Source organism: Anas platyrhynchos, chromosome 28 (assembly GCF_047663525.1).
Source record: "Anas platyrhynchos isolate ZD024472 breed Pekin duck chromosome 28, IASCAAS_PekinDuck_T2T, whole genome shotgun sequence".
Taxonomy (NCBI): domain Eukaryota; kingdom Metazoa; phylum Chordata; class Aves; order Anseriformes; family Anatidae; genus Anas; species Anas platyrhynchos.
Window position 1 is genome coordinate 2,806,881 of NC_092614.1, and position 19,868 is coordinate 2,826,748.

Here is a 19,868-nt window from a genome sequence, read left to right on the forward strand (position 1 = left end):
ACCCCCCGAGATTTGCCATCCTCCCCCTCGTTTGCAGTGCAAAGCCGGGGGGAACCGAGCATCCCCGGCATCTCCACGCTTTTTGCTTTTCAGGCTGAGCTCCCAGCCTCCGTAGGAGAGTTTCACGACCTGATTGCACAGCGCCTTTTAAAGGGAGAACTGATTAGGAACCTGCTCGTGAAATGAGGTGAAAAAAAAAAAAAAAGAAAAAAGAAAAAACAATCTTGTCAACCCCCGTGCAGGCTGGGGATGAAAGGAAGGGAAGAACAGGGAGGATTTAAATACTTTCCTCAAGCAGACAATTCAAAGGAGAGGGCAGAAGACTGTCTCCTTCAGGTACGAGCAGAAAGAGAACCGAGACAAACAGCAAACCACCAAAACCCGGAGGAGCTGCAGCCAGACAGGGCACTTTTGGGGTAGATTCGCACATTTTGGTGCCCCGTGGCAGCGTGCGGCCGTGCTGGGCGCAGGGTATTGCTTTCAGGGTCGTTAGCAGTAAGTTTAGCCGGGCACTCGCTAATCTGGAATTGACAGCTGGGTCCGGCCCGCCTGTTGCCAGCTCCCAGCAGGCTATTTAAACCTGATATTAATTTGCTTAATGTCAGCAGCAGTTTGGCGTTACCGCGAGCGAGCATTAAGCAGAAGGGAACGCGGAGGTGTAAAGACCGCGAGGACGGGGCTGACACCCAATGACCCCAGGCAAATTTAGGGCATCTCCCCCTGCTCCTGCAAGGCCCGGCTCCTCCAGCGTCAGGCATTTTGCCCAGTTTCACCAATAAATGATTTTCCTGCCCTGGCTGGCGCCACATTTGATTTTCCTGCCACATTGGCTGGCATTGCCACAGCCAAGCAAGCGTGAAATGAAGGGGCGGGAGAGAGAGAGCGCAGCGTGGGACGGGTGCAGCGTTTTCTGGCCGGGCCTTTGTGGCCAGCTGGAGAAGATGCTAATTGCAGGTACTGATTACAGACCACCGCTATTAACGCCTCCTGCCCTCCCCTGCCCAGCTGCAGCTGATGGCTGGAATTCCCCCCGCACCACAGCCGCGGGTCCGGCCGGGGAATAGCTTGCTATATTTGCTCGGGGATGCTGCACGAATCCTCCCACCAGGTCCCGGGCCTGCTTCACCCAGTGACAGCACCCAAGGGAGCAAAGCCTGGGGCCACTTCTACCCAAAACATCCTCTTTGGGAAGGGGCTGCCCGAGGGCCTGGAACAACAGGCTCGGCAATGAGTGCAGGATGCTAAATAAAAAGTCAACGCCGTTGGGCATCAAACATGCCAGGTGCTGCGCGCACCCCGCGGGTACCATTTTCTGACACGGGTTGTTAACAAAATTCAGGGCCCTAATGGCAGAGCATTAGGAGAAGGAAGCGGCGACAGAAGCAGATGTTTCTTTGCAAAGCCACGGGGGCTGCAGCAACCCTCTGCAGAGCTTCCAGGAACGGGGAGAGCCGAGGAGCTGGGGGGCAGAAGGGGCCGGGCGCAGATGGGGGGGAAGCGAGGGGCTGCACGTCGCAGCCTGCCCCGGCACGGCCGCCGCTCCCTCCCCAGCAGGGCTCATCCCAGGGGAGGCGAATCCCAAAAGGAGGATGCCCAAACAACCCCCAGCAGCTCTGCAGTGCCTGGCTTGCTCCAGCAAGTCTGCTCAAGCTGCGCCCGAAGCCCAGGCGAGCAGCGACGCAGAGGGAGAAGGAGGGGGCTCAGGAAACAGGAAAAAAAAAATAATTAAAAAAAGTGAAATTAAAGAGCTGCTCTTCCACTTCTCTCCTCCCAGCACCTCCACTGCAGCCACAGCCAGCACCACGCACACCCCCGCACTCCTGCTGCTCACTACCACCAGTATGCATCCCACCCATTAACCAGTCTGGCCCAGTTTGGGCACAGGTGTCCCCATGTCACCGGTTTCACTGGGCTCCTTGCGAGGATGGGCACCAAGAACCAGAAGGGAGAGGTCATTCTGAAACCTACTGAGGCCAGTGTTAAAATTCTCCCCAGCCAAGACACAGCCGGGATGGCCTCTCACCAATTTTTAGCCTCCAAAAGGAGCCTGGCAAATAACGCCTGGATTTGGCAAAAAGCACGTAAATAAATGAGAAAGGAGACAGAGGGATAAAAACCAGCAGGAAGCTTCCCCCCGGGACTGACGGGGCTTCCTTGAGCCTTTCTGGCTGGCTTTGTTCTCCAAGGATTTAGGGTATAATTTGGGGGTGAAAGACGCCAGATAGGATCAGGACTGATACACCTGGAGGACGTGTATCGGTTTTCTTCCTGCTCTGAAATTTGAGCCCCGCCATAAGCAGAACGGCTCAGGCGTGGAACAAGCGCCTGGGGTTGATGCTGGCAAGGGCAGGAAGGCAGGCGCTGACCTTCCGTGCTCCTGGCCCCCCGCTCGGGATTAAGATAACAGATTTTAAGGGCTGCCTTCCCCCTGGGGGGGTTCTCACACAAAGGGGATGGGGTTTGCTGCTGGCCAAAAGTGCCTGGGTTTATTTATTTATTTTTGAAACAACTTCCCTTGATCCTTTAATGAACTAATTTCATTTTAATGAATTCTTCCTGGAGATTTCTGTGTTTACTTGGGTGAGAAGAGCAAGGTGGAGCAGGGAGCCAAGCGATGCCATTCACGTGCAAGGAGAAGGCGAGGGGCAGCGCAGGGCACCGGAGGCTTTACCACAATGCCAAAGGTTAACCCCAATTTTCCTTGTGGAGGCAAGGTCTGGTCTCATCATGTTATCTGGGCTCCCAACAAACACCTAGGCTTTTCTTTCCTCTTGCTTTAATCTCGCTGTTTCGGGAGCGGAGAACAATATTGCCCTTTCATTAATTCCAGCTCCTGGGAGAAATCTCAGTGATGGAAACACTCAATTAAGGGCCTTTTTTTGTAGCAGAGCAAGGCATTAAAGCATTGTTTGCCCTTCGTTTTAGCACTGATCCACCTCCAGAAAAAAAAAAAAAAAAAAAAAAAAAAAGCAGCTTGAAGTTAAGCATTCTCAAAATTCTCATCCTGTAAGAGCCACAAGAGCTGCTGCCCAGGTGTCACCATGGGAAGCAGAAGCACCACGTCCCAGGTCTGGTGACATTAAATAGGGGCTCAGTCCATTGTCACCCTCACAGGGGACAGGGCTGGATGCCCGCACAGAGCCCCAGGGGACAAGCAATGACTTGAAAACAGGAGATGCCTTGCTCAGAGCTGCAGGATTTGGTCCCCATCACCATTAATCACCCCTTTCAAAGGGAGTTGCCTGATGACAAAGGCATCCCAAACAGGGCTGCAAATAGGTGGAGAAACGGATCACCTAAAGCCATTTAATTACTAGGAGAAGAGATGGAAATTGCACCTTTTGAGCATTTCAGAGACTGTGTCATATTTTCCCTTTGATTTAGGAGGGTGGGAGGGAGCCCCCAACCCCGCTGCAGGATGACCACTGGGACGGCTCCTGCAGAGAGCCCGGGGTTGGGAACAGAGGAGAAAAACCTCAGACTTTCCACAGCCATGAGTGGTGTTAAACAAAAGCACATCCTTCCTAAAACCCCTTTTTCAGGTCTTCAACCACATCCCAGGACCTCAAGATGCTGCTCCTGGTGACACGGCAGCAATGAAGGAAACAGAACTATTCTTTGTAGGTTTCCTTCCAAGGAAAGTCTTCCTAATTGCAGGTGCAGACAGCCAGCCCAATTAAGCAGAAGTCTTGCTCTAACACTAATTACATCCGAGGCACTGGGATGAGGTCAGTGCAAGGCTCATAGGGCCATGCACCGTGCAGTTCTCGTGTGCTGATGCTCAGAGCTGAGCACAGTCAATCCAACAGCCATCCTAGCCATGCACGGGCACCACAATTATCACGGGGGCTATCAGCTTTAATTAAGACACCCTCGTGCTCCAAGCAATGGAGCCAACGGTGGTCACCATCACCACGGCACCGATCAGCAATGATCAAGTTGAGAACAGCTCCAAAACGATTGATCCTTAAGCACTGACCATAAACCTTAAGGAAGGCGCTCTAAAATGATCAGTCCTTAGCAAAATTTGGAGCATCCTCTGAGCAACCCCAGGCTGCAGCACCAGTGCCCGACCTTGCAGCCCGTGCCAGCCGAAATGCAGTGACCGGGGCCAGGTCCCCACCGCGAGGGCACAGAAGCCCCTCGGGGGCTCGGCTGTCACGATTTCTTCAGTTCACCAGAATCTGTTTTTTTTTTTTTTTCCCTGCATAAACACGCTGCGATACAGCCTGTTAGAGGAAGGAGAGATCACCCTGGGAAAGATGACATCCAGCGTGACGAGGGGAGATCATCTCTTCATAGAAAATTTTATATTGCTTACGACTTACTGTCTGGGAACATAAAACAGTTTAACCAGCCAGCCCTAAATCACCCTGACAGCTTTACACTACCCACAAATCTCCGCTCGCACTGATCCAGCTCCATCCTACCTATCTCCCCCTTCCCTATTTTTAGGTTTTATTAGTATTATTTTTGATGTGTGCTTTCTCCACTCTTTTCTCCCGGAGCCTGACACGCGTGTGCACACGCATCGAGACGGGGCAGAGAGAAGCTCCGGATGGGAAGTGCCAAGCTCCCAGCTCTGTTCCCTGGGACCCCAGACAAGGCACCCCCGGGACTGCATCACCCCCCTGCTGCTGCCCTTTGGGACTTGCACATCCCTCAGGACCCCCGTGCTGGCTGCAACATGCTCGTGCTTTGCTGTGCAGTTACCATTTTCCCCACTTAAAATAAATCCCTGGCTTCCCTCTCCCAAATCTGCTGAGCTGATGCTGCACGGGGAGCTGAAGTGCTCCGTGACTGCCTGCTCCCCGCTGCTCTTAATCCACTTCTAATTAAGACCACGCGTGACACATCCCTGAGAGCTAAGTGGCCATAAATCGCCATTGTCGCAATTCAATAGCGAACCAAAAGGAAGAAAATTACAGCAAAATCCAAGATTAAGGACAACCGGCCCGCAAAATAGAGCGCTTAAAAATAATGCGAGGCAATTTCCTCCTGACTTTTTGAGAAAAAAAAAAAATCACCAGTGGCATCCTCTATACCCATCCCTGCTAAACCTCCTCTGCCAGCTCATCCCACTGGAGCCCCGTGGGGACAGGAGTGCTGCTGCCTCCCTCAGCATCCCAAAGACCCTGCTGTGCCCCCCGGTCACAAACCTACGCTGCACAGGAGGCTGCCAGCCCTCCCACACTGACCCAGCAGCCCCCAGCAAGGAGAGCTCGCCTAAATATTTACGTCAGGTAGGAATTTGGGCTGTGAGTCATGGAGAATGCATCTTAATGTAATCCTCGAGCCTTTATCTTAGTTTATCATCTTCGGGGTTGCGACTCATCCCCAAGTCACGCACGCATCCAGCCGCTTTGGTCTCTTTTTAAGGCAAAAGCCTCCCTCGGGGGCAGCTGGAGCAGCTGCCCCAGCCCTCCTCGTGCCCCCGTTGCTGGGGGGTCTCCAACCTCCTCCCCGCTCCCGAGCACCATGCGACAGCCCGCTCGCGGCTGCGCTTGCATAAGCAGAGCCTGGTAGCTTTCTCTGCGTCTTTTTTTTTTTTTTTTTGGCCGAGGGTTTAAATTTTAAGAAGCTTTTTCTTTAGGGAAAAAAAAATAAACGTGTCGTTTGGGGAAAAAAATAAATCCGTGCAGCCTCTGATCGGAAATGAGCGTGCAGAGCGAGGGGCACGCCCCAGTGTGGTGAGCGCTGCGGCTAGAAAATCCTTCCAGCAGAAGTTAACAGCTAATCAATTCATTTTGTATTTGAAGTTTGACTCAATAAAACCAGAGATTAATTAGGAGGCAGTTATTAATCCCCAATAAGCTGAATGGCAGGGCTTTTCAGAGCAGGGGAGAGCTAATGGGGTATTTTCCAAGGATTTAAGGGTACGGTTTTCCCTAGATAGCCAGCACGAGGCGAGCCATGCTAAAAGGAGGGCTTGGAGTTGTAGGGCCTCCTGCTGCAGCCCTATTGCACCTTTCCTAGAGCAGACATCCCCAGAGCACTTGTAGGACATCATTTGCCCCCTACCCCAATACAACGGGGGCTGCCCCTGCGTGAAATGGCTTTTTCTGATAACGAGACCGTGGAACAGGACAGAGCTCATCCTCCAAGCTCTGGCAGCACCTCTGTGCCCTCACCAGCTCCTTGCGCAGCCCTGGACCCAAGCAGAGTTTGGTGTCACCAAGAATCCCAAGGAACAGCCCCAGCAGGAGGGCAGAAATTGGAAAGCAAGCAGACAAAAGGAAAACGCACAACTACAATACCTCGCATCTTCAAGTGACCTTTGATCCCAGCAAGCATCTCCAAGATGCAAAAAAAGCATGAGATTTTCCCCTCGCAGAGATCCCAGGTTATTCCAATCTGATCTGAAAAGCTATTTTTAGTCATCTTTGCACGCAGCTGAAGGGAGCAGCCGAGGCCAGCTGAGCAGGGCTCCGTATGTTTGCCCTTCACTGAATTTACAGAAGCTTAAAAACATGAACCCTGCTACTGTTTTGCCACGAAACCATCGATCGGGCACGCCGGCAGACACAGCAGCTGTCAGAGCTGAATATTAAAGACCCTTTAAGGCACAGGGTGGGCACCCGGGGCTGCTGCTGTTGTGATGTTTGGGTGATGCTGATGCCCCGCGTGAATCCACGCTCAGCTCCCAGCACCCTGCACCTTCTGGGGACGGGGAATGGGTCCCACTTCCCATGGGCATGTTGCAAGTGTTTCCAGGAGTGAATACGGCTGTTAACGTGGCTAAGAAGGGTTGTTATTTAGGGAGAAGGAAGGAGAAGCCTGATTAAAGCCTGGGTTTGGAGGGTAGGAGCACAGAAAGCAGCCTCCAGCCACGCTGCTGCGAGCAGAGCCCGCCTTGGGTGCCACCCGGCACCACCGCCTAAAATCCTCTAAGGCACCCAGAGGAAAAAAAAAAAGTTTGGAAGGAGATTAAATAAATATCAATACAAAGAGGCTTGGGGGTAAAAGCAGGAGAGCCCTCCCACCACCAGCACTGCAGAGGTGGTGCAGCGAGCCCGAGCTGGAGGAGGAACACCAACGGGGAGCGCTCGCCTTTCCCCGCTGCTCCCGACTGTTCCTTTCGCCCTGCTATCTGTAGCTAATCCCGTCAGCTGACGTTATAATCACAGGCCCACTCGGCCGTGCCAGGCGAGCGAGCGAGTCTCAGGGGCCAGCTGTACCCTTTGTTTTCCCTGCCAAATTTCTCCAAAAAGTCCCCAAAGCGGGGAAGCAGTAAAATGACTGCAGGAATTCAGGAGAAAGACGGAGAGGCTGCTCGTACCCTCTGCAGCATCGCTGGTGCAGCTGCCAACCCACGGGTGGATTCTCCCAGCAAAAACGAAAACAACCTGGCCAGGGAAGCTGGGTACCTCCCCACAAAGCCTGTCCCCTGATGCTGCCCTCGTTGCACGATGTCCTTGCACGTGGTGCTGCCGAGGAAGGGAGCAACAGTGCAGGCAGGGAGGTAAAAACTTCTTGCTGCCATCAGTCCTTATCCCTTTATACCCAAACCCATCTCCAAAGGGTTCCTGAGAAATGCCATGCCCTTGCCCACACGGGTACATCACTTTGGGAGCTGGATCTTCATCCCACTTCACCCAGCACCATGCCCAAGGTCTGGTCAGCTCATCTTATAGCTCTTAAAAACACACTCCGAGCAGCAAATGAAGCAAAGCTTCAAGGCTTCGTTCCCAATTAGGCTCTAATCCCGCACGTTTGTGCATTGTTTAAATCAATACGTTAGGTTGTATTGCAGGCAAAGCAGCACAGAGTCGCCCTGTTTAATAAAGGCAATTAAGGGATTCGACGCATAACAAAATAAAAAAAGACACGCTAGGTTGGCACCCATTTTCTTGGTAATTAACAGCTGAAGAGATCCAATAGCAGGGAGAAGGCGGGGAGAAAATGCTCCCTGCAGCTGACCTTTGGAGATTTTGGGTGCCAGAGCAGGATGGCAGCAACAGCAGCCTGCCTGCTCAAGGTCAGACCCCCCGAGCTCCCCCCTCGCGCTGCTTGCCATGCCAGGGGACTGCTTTTCCAGATGGAGTTTGGGATGGTTTTCAGGGCCCGTCTACCGACAGGATTATCCCAGTCCTGCAAAAAAAGCAGGGCTATAAACACATCCTATTCATTCAGTGCAAGAGCTGCGGGGACCCTTCATTTGCTGGCACAGCCCAGCTTGCTTCACACCAGCAAAAACTTAAGTGACAGGCAGCCACGCCACCCTTCGCTCAAAGGCACAGCACCCCCTTGACCCTGTTTTTATTTTTTTTTTCCCTGCAGTGTGACGTTGTGCCAGAATGGCTCTGGGCTGGATAAACCAGCCCCCGTGCACCGTGACCTGCAGTCCTGGGTCTCCACGGAGCCTTTTGCAGGAGGAGGCTTCTCGCCAGCACACAGAACCTGCCTGCACCTTCCAAAATCCAGGGATTCGCCTAGCACCACATCGTGCAACACTGAATCTGCCCCCCCAAGATGACCCTGACCCCTCCACGGGCTCCATGTCCCCCCCTCATCCCGACAGCCTTCCCCCCTGCTGCAGAGCCAGGGCGATGCTGCGGCTGTCAGAGCGATTTCCCTGCACATCTCCAAGCTCCCTGCTCTGCAAACGCGCACGGACAGACGTGGCAGCAGCTAATTGGGGAAACCTGAATCCTTTTGCTTCATAAGGAACTTCTCTCAGTGCTGCGCTGCTGAAGCTGGGGGAAAAAGGCACCCAAGGGAGCTCCAAAAGAAGCTCCAGGTGGGGAAGGCACCGGGCAGCCCCCGCTTTGGGTACATGGGAAGAGCTCGTGGCATGGATTGGCACCAGGGCACAGCCAGCTCCCAGTGTTTTGGCCTAACCCTGCCCACCCAGCCCCAGTGCTGGGCTCAGGAGAACAGCCCAGCACTGCCACAAAGGCACATCTTTCATCTGGTTTCAGCCATTTGGGTGGAAAAATGCACGTTTTGCTTACACGACACCCAGACCGATGAGCTCTGGCTCCCATTTTGGGGAGCGCAGGAACAGTATGAGCAAACCGAGCTAACTTGGACACCCTCGAAAATCCCAGGCAGTAATTAAATCACTCTCGACCCAGTTGGATTTGAACTGGCATCTGCAACATGAAAACACCCTTCATCTGTGGACACCCAGGATCTAATTGCTGCCTGCGCAGCCATTCAACACGAGACAACAGACCGCGATTTGCTTTGCAAGAAAATGCCTAATGAACAATAATTTGTTTTTAAGCTGGGGGTCTTCCTAGCATAGAGCTAATAAATTGTAATGATACTGATTATTGCATCTGTTTGCCAGCTAAGCTCCTCCCCAGCTTTGCTCCCTGAGCTGCCAGCGATTACAGCCTTTGCAGAAATCACTGATCACAGAAGCCGGAGGGGGAGCGGGGAAGATCTCAGTGTCTGTAAGAGCCGCCTTTGATGTAGCTGTAGATGTCAGTGCGAGACGGAGATTCCAGCTCAGAGGAATATTCTGCCTTTGTCTAACTCAATTATATCATTTAATCCAAAGCCTTTAATGACCACCCCTTCTCCTCCCGGTGCTGCTCCGGCTCTGACACCGGCAGCTTGCCCTCTCCACGGGCAGCAGCTCAGTGCCAGGACAGGGCAACGTCTGCTGGCACCCAGAGGCGCTGCTGGAGGGCTCCAAGGAGGGCGATGGACCTGGGTAGGACCCCCCCAACACAGGGGTTAACCCAAGAAAACCCCCAGCTGCAAACATACTCCGAGCCCTTGATACAGCCTGGTGAAGTGTATGCAGAGGGGGGGGATTTCCAGCTCTTGTCCTCACTGGTGCAAGGCAGAAAAAGAGCTGGATTTTGGGGATGGGTCCCTTTCCCAGTGGGGATGACACAGGGCAGGGTGGCACCAAGCACCCACGGTGCTGGTGAGTGACAGAGGGGACGCAGGCATCGCATCAGCCGGGTCCCAGCCCCAATTTGTCATTCGCAGCCACGTGCCCTCGTGGGCTCACGCTTCAGGAGGCTGGGAAAGGTTGCCGGTGACAGAGCTGGAAGTGACATTTTGAAACAACAGCGCGGGGGAGAAGGTCAGCTCCGGATGAGCAGGCTGCACCGTGGCAAAGCCCGGTGGGGACAGGGCGGCACAAGGAGCAGATGCTGTCTGCACCTCCCTGCACGAGCAAAAAGCAGACTTCTTGAACGCCAAAGGGAAGCGCACACGAGGCTGACAGCACAGCAAAGCCCCGGAGGGCTGCGACTGCTGCCGGAGCCAAGGCCAAGGCTATGCAGGAGGTCAGGGAGGATGCAGGCCCACGAAAAGCACACGCCGAGATTCTTTGGCTCGGTGGGAAGCGCATCAATGGGCAGCCACCCATCGAGGCCACAATCAGGTCCGGGGGGGAGAATCTGGAAGCTGCAGGCTGGAATTTATGAGCCCTGTTCCCATTAAAATAGCAGGCCGTATTTCCATCTGTCAGTGAACGATGATAAACAGAGCAGCTCCTTTGCATATCCCGGGCCTTGCTCAAACAAAACTACCACTGGGGAGAGCAGGGCTTGGCATACAGATGACAGCTGCCACGCCAGGAATTTATGGCTCTGGCCTGCGTGGTCTTTAGCAAGAGCAGGAGCAAGTATTTCCACGGGCTGTTCCCTTGGGGTCTGCCAAGAACAGAGTCCCCCCCACAGCCAGGACCCCTCACACCTCCCATGTTTTTTTGGGGCCGAGCATCCTCCTTGTCCCATCCGCCAGCAACTTTTACCCTGAAACCCGCTGTCTGCAGGTTTGTTTGCAGAAGCATTGCATGTTTATTTGCCAACACCTTGAGTGTTATTAAACAACCGCTTCCTGGCAGGAAAATCGGGCTGGACTCCCAAGTGCTTACTGCTCTTCGGAGCAGCAGCTCCTTGAGGGATATTGAGGGATGACCCCACACGAGCAGCAGAACCACAGCAGAGACGCAGGGCGCAAGGTTCAGCCACGGGACAGGATTTTACAGGAGCCCTTTCCCCATTCTCTCAACCTCCTGCTGCACTCTCATACCCTCACTCCATGTAAAGGCACCAATTAGCTTCTGAAGAGACCCCAGCTCATTAATCCGACCTGTAATTAGTGTGTAAGGAAAGGAAGACAGTCACCCGAGCGGGCTGTGCCACCTGCCCCCAAATGGTGATGGGGGCTCCGGGATGCACCAGCCCTGCCCCAGGCTCTTGGCACAGCTGGACCAGCCCCGGCTTCGTTTGGCCTCAAGGACAACTTCCTTTGGCTTAATACATGCAACTCCTCAGATTCCATCCATCTTTACTGCAGGGTGATATTTATTGGCACGTTTTGCTGCTTTTATGCAGGGAAAAAAAATCTGCAACAATCAGCTGTAGTGAGACCAGGTCAGGTAAATGCCAACAGATGGCACAGAGGGCAAATGAGCCCTCATCCTTGCACGAGCTCCTATCCTGCACTCGAGATGTGCTGAGCCCGGCGGCACAGCACCTGCCCACGTCCCTGTGCCACAACCATGCAGCCCCACGGCTGCCCCAGCAGCGTCACCGGTCCCTTTTTGTGCATCCCTTTTTTATCCTAGGGAAATAAATTCAAACAGCTTTAAGAAAACATCCGTCACCAAAGTTTTGGGGGAAAAAAGCAGGCAGGAAAACAGAGGCTTAGCCAGTTGGGTTCAGTGTGATGGGGATTATTTTATTTTTCTTTAAGAGGAGGTTTGTCCAGCCACCAGAAGAGATGCTCCTTCCCCGGGGAGACAGCTCGTAACATGCAGCTCTGCACCTCAAAGTTGCCGACACCGAGTGGGTGCCGAGCCTGTCCGCAGGGAAGGTGTTGGACTTGGACTCCACTCCTGCAAGCCATTAGTTTATAATATCTAAGTGACAAACGGGAGCTCCACTACCCAAAGAGAGAAACTGGGGGGGACTCGTGCCAGTGAGCTCCCCTGTGCACACACATGGGAGCCATCCCCACGCAGCCTTACCTGGGGCTGCACCAGCGACCCCCCGCCCCAAACCAGAACAGAACTGTTTGCTATGGGCATCACATCACATCAGAGCTGAGAAATCCACTCTTAACCCTCAGCACCAAAATCTTAACAGCTTTTTGAGCAAATGGCAGCCAAACCTGGCACAGTTACAGGAGAAGTGCACAGCAGGGGGCTGCAGGAACAAGTTGGTACCTTGAAACCAGGTGCCCCAAAGGTGCCCATCACATCACCAACCCACTAGGAAGCCACCAGGAATCCAGAATGCACCAACCACTCCAGCCTTGCGCATGAAATTCATCCTAGAAAACCCAAGAAGATGCTCCTGTTGACACAGGGCACCAGCAAGCAGCACGTGGACAGGACCCACGCCTATCTGTCCATCCAGCACAGCCACCGTGGGTTCTCAGACCCAAATGCCACAAAACCACTCAAGGACCGGCGGTGACAGCAGAGCCAGGAAGCCCCCGGAGCTCAGGGACACCAGCAAGTGACAGTCAAAGGCCACAGCACCACATTCCCAAACATCCCACGGGAACATCCCACGGGTCTGCCACTCCGAACCCACGGGAGCAGCTGTCCCAAAGCAAGGGCAGCCTTCGGGCAACGCCGATCCGAGCTCCTACCTTGGGCCGCCGGCATCTTCCCCTTGTTGAGCTGCTTGAGGCGCTTCTGGTGGGACTTGCCGTTGTAGTGGATCTGCGCCTGCGCAGCCGAGTTGAGCTGGATGTTGCAGACCTCGCAGAGCGTGAAGGACTGCTGCTTCTTCTCCCGCTTCAGGCGCTGCTCGGGCTGGCCGCTGGCCGGCTCCACCAGCCGCAAACCGTTCTCAGGGCTGTGGGATGGGCTCAGGGGTCGCTTCATGCCTGCGGGGGGGAAGGACAGAGCCGCCGTCAGGACAGACGGACCACAAGATGGGCCAGGTGAGGTGGGGAAAACCCAGCGCAGGTCCCACTCCTGCGTGGTGCCCAGGCTGCCCAAATCCCAAGCTGGAAGAAGTGTTTGCATCTCTATAAGGAATTGCATTGGGCAGGATGACAAGGAGCAGCGTTCCTAGGAGGAACGTGTTGGGGCAGGGACTTCTTCTGAATTTCTAGCACCAGCAGAAGCTCCTCACGCCAGCTAAGACCTTTCTTGTTCGCTCCCAAGCAGCGCTGTAGGTTATCCTTAGACAGAGCTGCGATGAAACCAACCCAATGCAGGCAAGAAATCCAGCTGGAGGGAGCCGTGCGCTGGTGTCCCCCAGCCCGTCTCAGCCACAGGCACCGTCCGCTCGAGCATTTTCTCACCCACATGAAGCAGGTGCCTGTCCCCGGCACATGGGGTGGATTAGCATCAGCAGCTCAAGCCCCAGCTGCACGCAGGGAAGAGCTACCCACGGCCCCAGGGGTCAGCTGGGGACAGTCCCCACGGCCCCCTGTTGCTCCAGGGGCATGACCCTGGAGCAGGAACCACTGGGACACCCAGCACGGAGCCTGGAGGAGGCGCGAAGGTCACCCGAGCCCTGCGATCCTGTTACCGCCTGGGAGCGGGCAGCTGCCCCTTACAAGCACAGGCGGGCACGCTGCGCCAGCACCGAGCCACCCCGGGGGGCCACGAGCAGGGACAGGGGTGCTCAGGGTCCATGAGACAGACCCCAGGGTCTCAACATGCCTGGCACCCGTGGGAAGCAGCCAGCAGGAGACCTGTGCACCCCTCGGGGATTAGAGGTGAGGAGCAGAGGCTTCGGTCCACGCGATGGGCAGCCTGAAATGCTGCGGCCAGCACCATGGCTTGGTGTGGCACCAGCCCGAAAAGCTTCCTCCCAGTGGCTTAAAGCTTCCTAAATTTTGCTTTTTCTTCTCCGAGAGGATTTCAGCGCTCCAAGGAGCATCCCTGCCCCAGTACCAAGCAGCTCCTTGGAGCTCAGCAGAGAGCCCAGGTGGCCCTGAAGTCCCCCTCTCATGCTGAGCACGCAATTTTGGCACAGCCACCTGGCACAGCCACCCAGCCGTGGAGGAAAGCGAATGCACCAAGCAGATTTCGCTGCATTAAGACCAGACAAGAGCAATTCAAGCAACCAAACCCCGACGCTGGGTAAAAAAAAACCCAGGGTGCGGACCCGGAGCTGAGCCGGGCGGTCCGGGCAATGCAGCTCCTGCCAGCAGCCCCACGATGGCGCAGCCGCTCTGCCTTTTTTTCACCTCTGATATGGTCAAAAATGATATAAAAACGAGCAAAGGGAGAGAGGCAGCACGAGGAGGGGCTGGGAGCTGCTGTGATGGAATGAGAGCAGCTCACCATGCCTCCCATTGATGTGTGGCTGCGCCCCCCCATCCTGCCACCCATCTTCTACGTGCACAGCCTGGAACCGAGCCCCAAACCCCACAACCCTGCTGCAGGGGCTCGGGTCACCTCGGGTGAGCTTCTCGGACACAGGTTTGGGTGCAAAGCTGGACCAGGACCCTGGCAGCGTGCTCCAGCTCTGCTTAGGGCAGCAGCACAGACCAGTCACGACCCAAAGTCCTGATCCACCTAAATTACACCACGATTGGCCAAAAACGTCACCAATAATTCCTTAAACTCCTGCTTCACCAGCTAAAAATACGCTAAGCGGAGCGTAAAAGGAGCTTTACATTGAAAGCAAGGAAATCTAGCTCTTGGCAGAAGAATCTGGGTGCCTGAGGTCCCTGTTCAGCTGCCTGGGACCTGGGAACTCTGGATTTTCTCCCAAGCCCTTGGGATTTTTCCTGAAGCTCCAACGTCACCTTGCAATGAAAAGAAAATATACAACCCCCTGCTTTTGAGATGAGTGGAAAAAAAAAAAAAAACAAAAGAAAAAAAAAAACATGGTCCAGCCCTGAAAGGCTCAAGAAGACAGGAATAATATTAAAAACAACTTAATGTATTAAAAAAAAAAAAACACTTGATGCTTTTAAATGAAGCCTCCAGGACTCGGGGCCAAGCTGAGCCTCCTTGGAGCAGAGCAGCCCCATCCAACCAAACCACCTCATTTATGGATGCTCCCCAAAACCCACAGCCGTCAACAGCACCTGGAGGGGCAGGGAACCCCATGGGGACCCTGGGGATGGCCCTGACAAGAGAACTCCACCAAAAGAGCAGCCGCGGAGCAGGTCTGGGAGATGATCAGCACCAGGAACATGAAACAGGGACTTGGGGACACAGCGGGACACCCGGGGGCAGGGGCAGGTCCTCGGGTGCTCTTGGCGCGTTGCCCTCCCTGGGTATTTATAATGCAATCACACCCAGGGATTCACAGCTAAAATTGGAATGTTATATGGACAAAGTATCCCCCAAATACCCCCCGTCTTATAAAAAGGAGCTGCTGCTGCTCTGATTAGGCTGAGGCTCCCCGGGTCGGCTCCCGTTGCAGTATTTAAAAGCCCTGCCCTAATCGCCTGCGCGCCCGTCTCATTCACTTAATTTCTCCTGGGCCTTCGGGGCCTCTTCTGCTTCTCAGGTGTCAGGACCTGAAATTTGGCAGCCGGGGGCTTGCCAGCCCCATGTGTGTGTGCAGGGGAACCGGTCCCAGTGACTGACAGCTCCTTTGGGGAGGATTTCTCCTTGTCAGCACAGTGTCGCGGGTGCTCTGGAGGCACCCAGCACCCCCCTGCAGAGCCCTACCGTGGGGCTGGGGTGCTGATAACCCCCCCACAGCCACCCCAACCCTCACGATGCCTCCATCCTGCCTGGGTTTTTGTTCCCGTGGTGGCCCCGCATGAGAAGGGGTCGCTTTCATAGGAAGGAAACTGAGGCACGGTGACGATTGAGCCACCATGCCTCAGTTTCCCTCCTATGAAAGCAACCCCAGAGGGGCTCTGAGCCAAACCCAGGGTCCCCACACCCCAAATCCACCACCCCAACCCTACAGGGCTGCTGGGGCAGCACTTCCAGCCTCTCCCAGGAGGACCAGAAGTGGCTTCATCTTTTTGGGGGGGGCCTCCTGATGGAGGCAGGGCTCCCCAGGAACCAAGCTGTCACTCGCCCACCTCTGCCCAGCTTTAAACTGCCCACGGGGAGCAGAATGATCCCACGGCCACCAGCATCACCAAGACCTCTAGAGGTTGGGATGCTTCCTCCTGCCTGCATTTTACTGCCCTGTGCTTGGAGCCTCCATGCAGGGAGAGGGGGCTCCTGACGGGTGCGAAACGCTCCCTGACAGATGTCCAAATCTCCCTGAAATCAAAGAAGGTCAGAGCGGCTTGGGTGTCACCGCAGCAGCGGGTGCTGCCTCAAAAGGCTTCTCCTCCCCTCCGTGAGAGGTTTCCAGGCTGATTCTGCACTCCTGAGGGGCACAGCAAGCCCCCAGCCCCACCAAACCCTCATTCCTCCAAACCCTGAGCATCCCATGCGCACCCAGCCACCATCTGAGCTGGCAGCTCCCCATGCTCCCAGCTCTGTGAAGTTTCCCCCCCCCCAATAAAAAAAATATTTTATTTTTCCAATTTTATTGTTTGTGATGCAAAAAAAAAAAAATTGATTCAGGGACAACAGCCCCCTCACCCCCCGTGAGTCACAGCGATCCCACCTCGTCCCTCCAGCCCCAGCAGAAAACTCCTCGCAGCCGGTTTTTTATCTTAAGGTCAGTTTTATGCTCCTGTATCATAGTCCATAACCCCAGGTCTCTTCCTCTTTTTTAATAACACCATAAACACAGGCTGCAGAAGGCTGTAAAGCGGTGACAAACGTTGGGTAGGATTTAAAATCCACGCACTAAATGCCCCAAATAAGTGCTGTTTTACGGGCAGCGCAGGACTCGCCTCCCTTCCAAAGGGCATCGCTGCAGGTGGAAGGGAAGTGACAGAGCAAAGCTGTGCCTGGCTGGGACATGCAATTCCACACACCCCAGACATTTTTCAGCTGCTGACCACCCAGTTCAGCCCCACACAGCTCCCGGTCCCACCAGCAATGATTTCAGTACCCAAAAGTGAGCCCAGAAGTGTTTGCATCGGGGCAGGGCGCAGCTGGTGCTGCTCCAGGGACGCTGCATCCCTGGCACCAGTTACACTGATGCCACAACCCAAATTCATTTCAGCCCCTTGGGGACCCGCAGCTGAACACCTTGGGGCTGGCTTTGCCCTGTCCTTAGGATGCTCACATCACCCAGCTGCCAAGGAGCAGAAGGTTTTTAAGCATCCCCAAGCTCACCCAGGGCTCTAAGCAGAAAGCATCAATGAGTGCCCCCAGTGACTGGGGCAGCTTGGAGGGCTCACCCTCCCCTCACCCAGCAAAAATAACCAAATAACCCAGGGTTAAAGATGTGCAGGGCACTTCTGTCACCCCAATCTCAGCTCTGGGCATTCACCTACCACCAAGCCTAATTTACAAACCAGTTCCCAACACCTTGATCTTCCTGCATGTGACAGCCGGGGGTTAAATCACCCTGCTCCGTGACCCCGCTCCCAGCAAGCTGCCACCACACCTCAGAGCAAGCCAAGCCCTGATGTACTGATTTGGGATTTAATGATGGGTGAAATGTATGGAAATGAACGGCTGGAGCAGGCAGCGTTACATCCCTCATCCTCTGCGCCCCGTTGTGCTGGCTGCTGCCATCGATTCCCCCAGGAAAATCTCCCATCCTTGCACCCTCAGCTGGGGGTTGCAACCTCGGTTGTCCCTCTTTGGGGACGCAGTCTGAGGATCTGCACAGCCAGTGCCAGGTTTTGAAGCAGCCCCGCGCTGGGACGTGCTCCCAAACAGGAACCAAACTCATCCAAAAACAGCAATTCCCACCCAAAAATCTGTAAAGCAGGGTCTGTGCTAACACACGGCAGTTAAAGAGCAGCCCCCGTCCCCCAGCAGGCAGGAGCAGGGGAATCCAAGGCAGTGCCAGGAGGCACCCGCAGGGCGCTGACACATTTACGCACCCCCAGCCTGCGGGTGAGGAGCTGGAGCCCAGCTGCACCACCCACCCCTTGCGCTGGGACCCCCTAAAACCTCCAAAATAGCTGGGTTTCAGCACACAAAATGGGCCTTGCATGCAGAAAAATAACTACATGGGTTGAGGTAAGGTACTGAATATTTAGGCCTGGCTGAAATACTGACAAGAGCAGGGATTCAATGGGTATTTGGCCCTTTGTCCCTGCTCTGATACTCTGAGTGGGCGAGGACTGGTCTCACCAAGCTGTCCCCAGCAGAAAACACAGCCTGGGCAGAAATTTGTGTTAATGAAACCCAATTACCTGCCCAGGTTTATCCCCAGGGGCCCCATCCAGCACCCAAGCACCCCCCAACCTTCCTGCACTTCGGGCTCCTTCCTGCACTTACCGCATCCCTAAACACAACCGACCCCACACAGGGCCAGAACCTCAACCCTCAACCCCAGTGAAAATGCATCTGCCACGGATCTGGGGCACAGCAACATCGCTGCTCTCAATACCTGTCCCATCTGGCAGTGCCAAACCAGGGCAATTTCAACCTGAAATTTGAGTGAATTTGCTAAGAGTAAGAAACTTAAAAAAAAAAAAAAAACAAACAAACAGTAATCTTGTTTGAGCTCACGTGATTTCATAACATTGAATCTGCTTTCTTTATCTGTTCATGAGGGCATGGAATATTGAATAAAAGCAACAGAAATAGAACAATTAGCATGAAAGTCACCACCAGCAGCTGCCACAGAACCCAGCTATCCCGCCACCCCAAGCAGCTGCCTTGCTGCAATGGCCCTGCTCGCATTTGCCAAGAACTGCAGAATAGCCAGAAAAACACCCTAACCCCAGCAGGGCTGAATCACTCCATCTCATTTCTGCTTTTCTACTTAAAATCATCCTTACAGCTCGGAGCACGCCCCCATTAAAATAGGTTTGAGTGCATGAAATCGCCAGCGGTGGGATCAGGCTTGGAGCCCCGCAGTCCCCTGCAACCTCTCCGCTCCCGGTGCAGCTTTTGCCAGCAGCACCGAGGGACTCCCACAGCTGCTCCTTCAAAGCCCAGGGCAAGGCAGCGATCCCTGCTGTCCTGCCCCAGTGGCACCAGCTCTTACCTGGACGAAGCTGGAGCTCGGCCGCCTGCAGTCCAGCCTCTGCCGTGTGCCCGGGCAGCGCAGCCGCCCCTACGCCGCCAGCAGAGCCTCCGACTCCTGGCTCAGGTTTCAAGGAGCACTTCGAGCGCGGTTCAATGGCCACTAAATCAGCCCTCATCAGCAGCCTCCGCACCCCAGGGCCCGGGTGAATATTGGGCGCTCGGTGCTTGCTTCTCAGCGAGTTTTTGCTGAAGCCCCGGGCGTCACACGGGGGAGCCTCCTGCCAGTTGGCGCCTGCTGTGACTGTAGGAGTTACCTTGAGCCAAGAGCAGGGGGAGGGCAACCTGACATCGGCTCTGCTCGTGAATGAAGAGATGGGGAAGCTTCCTCGAAGGTCAGACCTAGAAAATGCCCCGGGTGGCTTCAACAGAGAGGTGCCAGGCTCGGGAGGATGGGTACGAGGGCAGCCAGCCCTAGGGACACGGGGCCCTGCCTGCTGGGAGGATGGAGATGTCCCCGCAGGGCTGCAGGGACAGCAGGAGATGCTCTGGTGTCCTGGGCTAAGATTGAGCAGCTGAGGGCAGACCACAGATTTCAGAGAGCCCTCTCCGTGCCCGCCTCGTGCTCGGCATTTCATAACACCAGTAAAGCCAACCCCCCCCCCCGCCCTCCCCACAGCCCCAGCATATGTTCTGCTAATGCTGGGGCGAGGCACGTTTTGGGATCAGCACATAAACCATCGCTCCTCAAAGCGAGGATTACTTTGAGCCCAGGGCTGGCTGCTGGCACAGGGAGCGGAGCAGGTGGGGGCTCCCCCACTGACCACCCTCACACTGCGGTCTGAGCCCCCCCCTCACACCCAGGGTACCCAGGCTGCCTCCCACCCCCAGACAGCCTCTGCCCCATTCCCACACTCTGAAGGGCAGCAGGACCTCCCACAGCACCAGCAGCACGCAGAGGACA

At 55.0% G+C, this 19,868-nt stretch overlaps 1 protein-coding gene across 4 annotated transcripts in view; it reads right to left on the minus strand.

Annotated features, from left to right (window-relative positions):
* Positions 1 to 19,868, minus strand: part of ZNF385C (zinc finger protein 385C) — a 74,851-nt gene that overhangs the window by 37,807 nt on the left and 17,176 nt on the right. For 2 of the 4 annotated variants that reach the window (XM_072028809.1, XM_038168672.2), the window contains exon 2: positions 12,571 to 12,810. In XM_072028809.1, coding sequence (XP_071884910.1) covers positions 12,571 to 12,810 — 240 coding nt within the window. Of the gene's footprint in view, positions 1 to 12,570; positions 12,811 to 18,926; positions 19,301 to 19,868 lie in introns of those variants that run through there. The other 2 variants (XM_038168670.2, XM_038168671.2) reach the window with 2 other exon arrangements.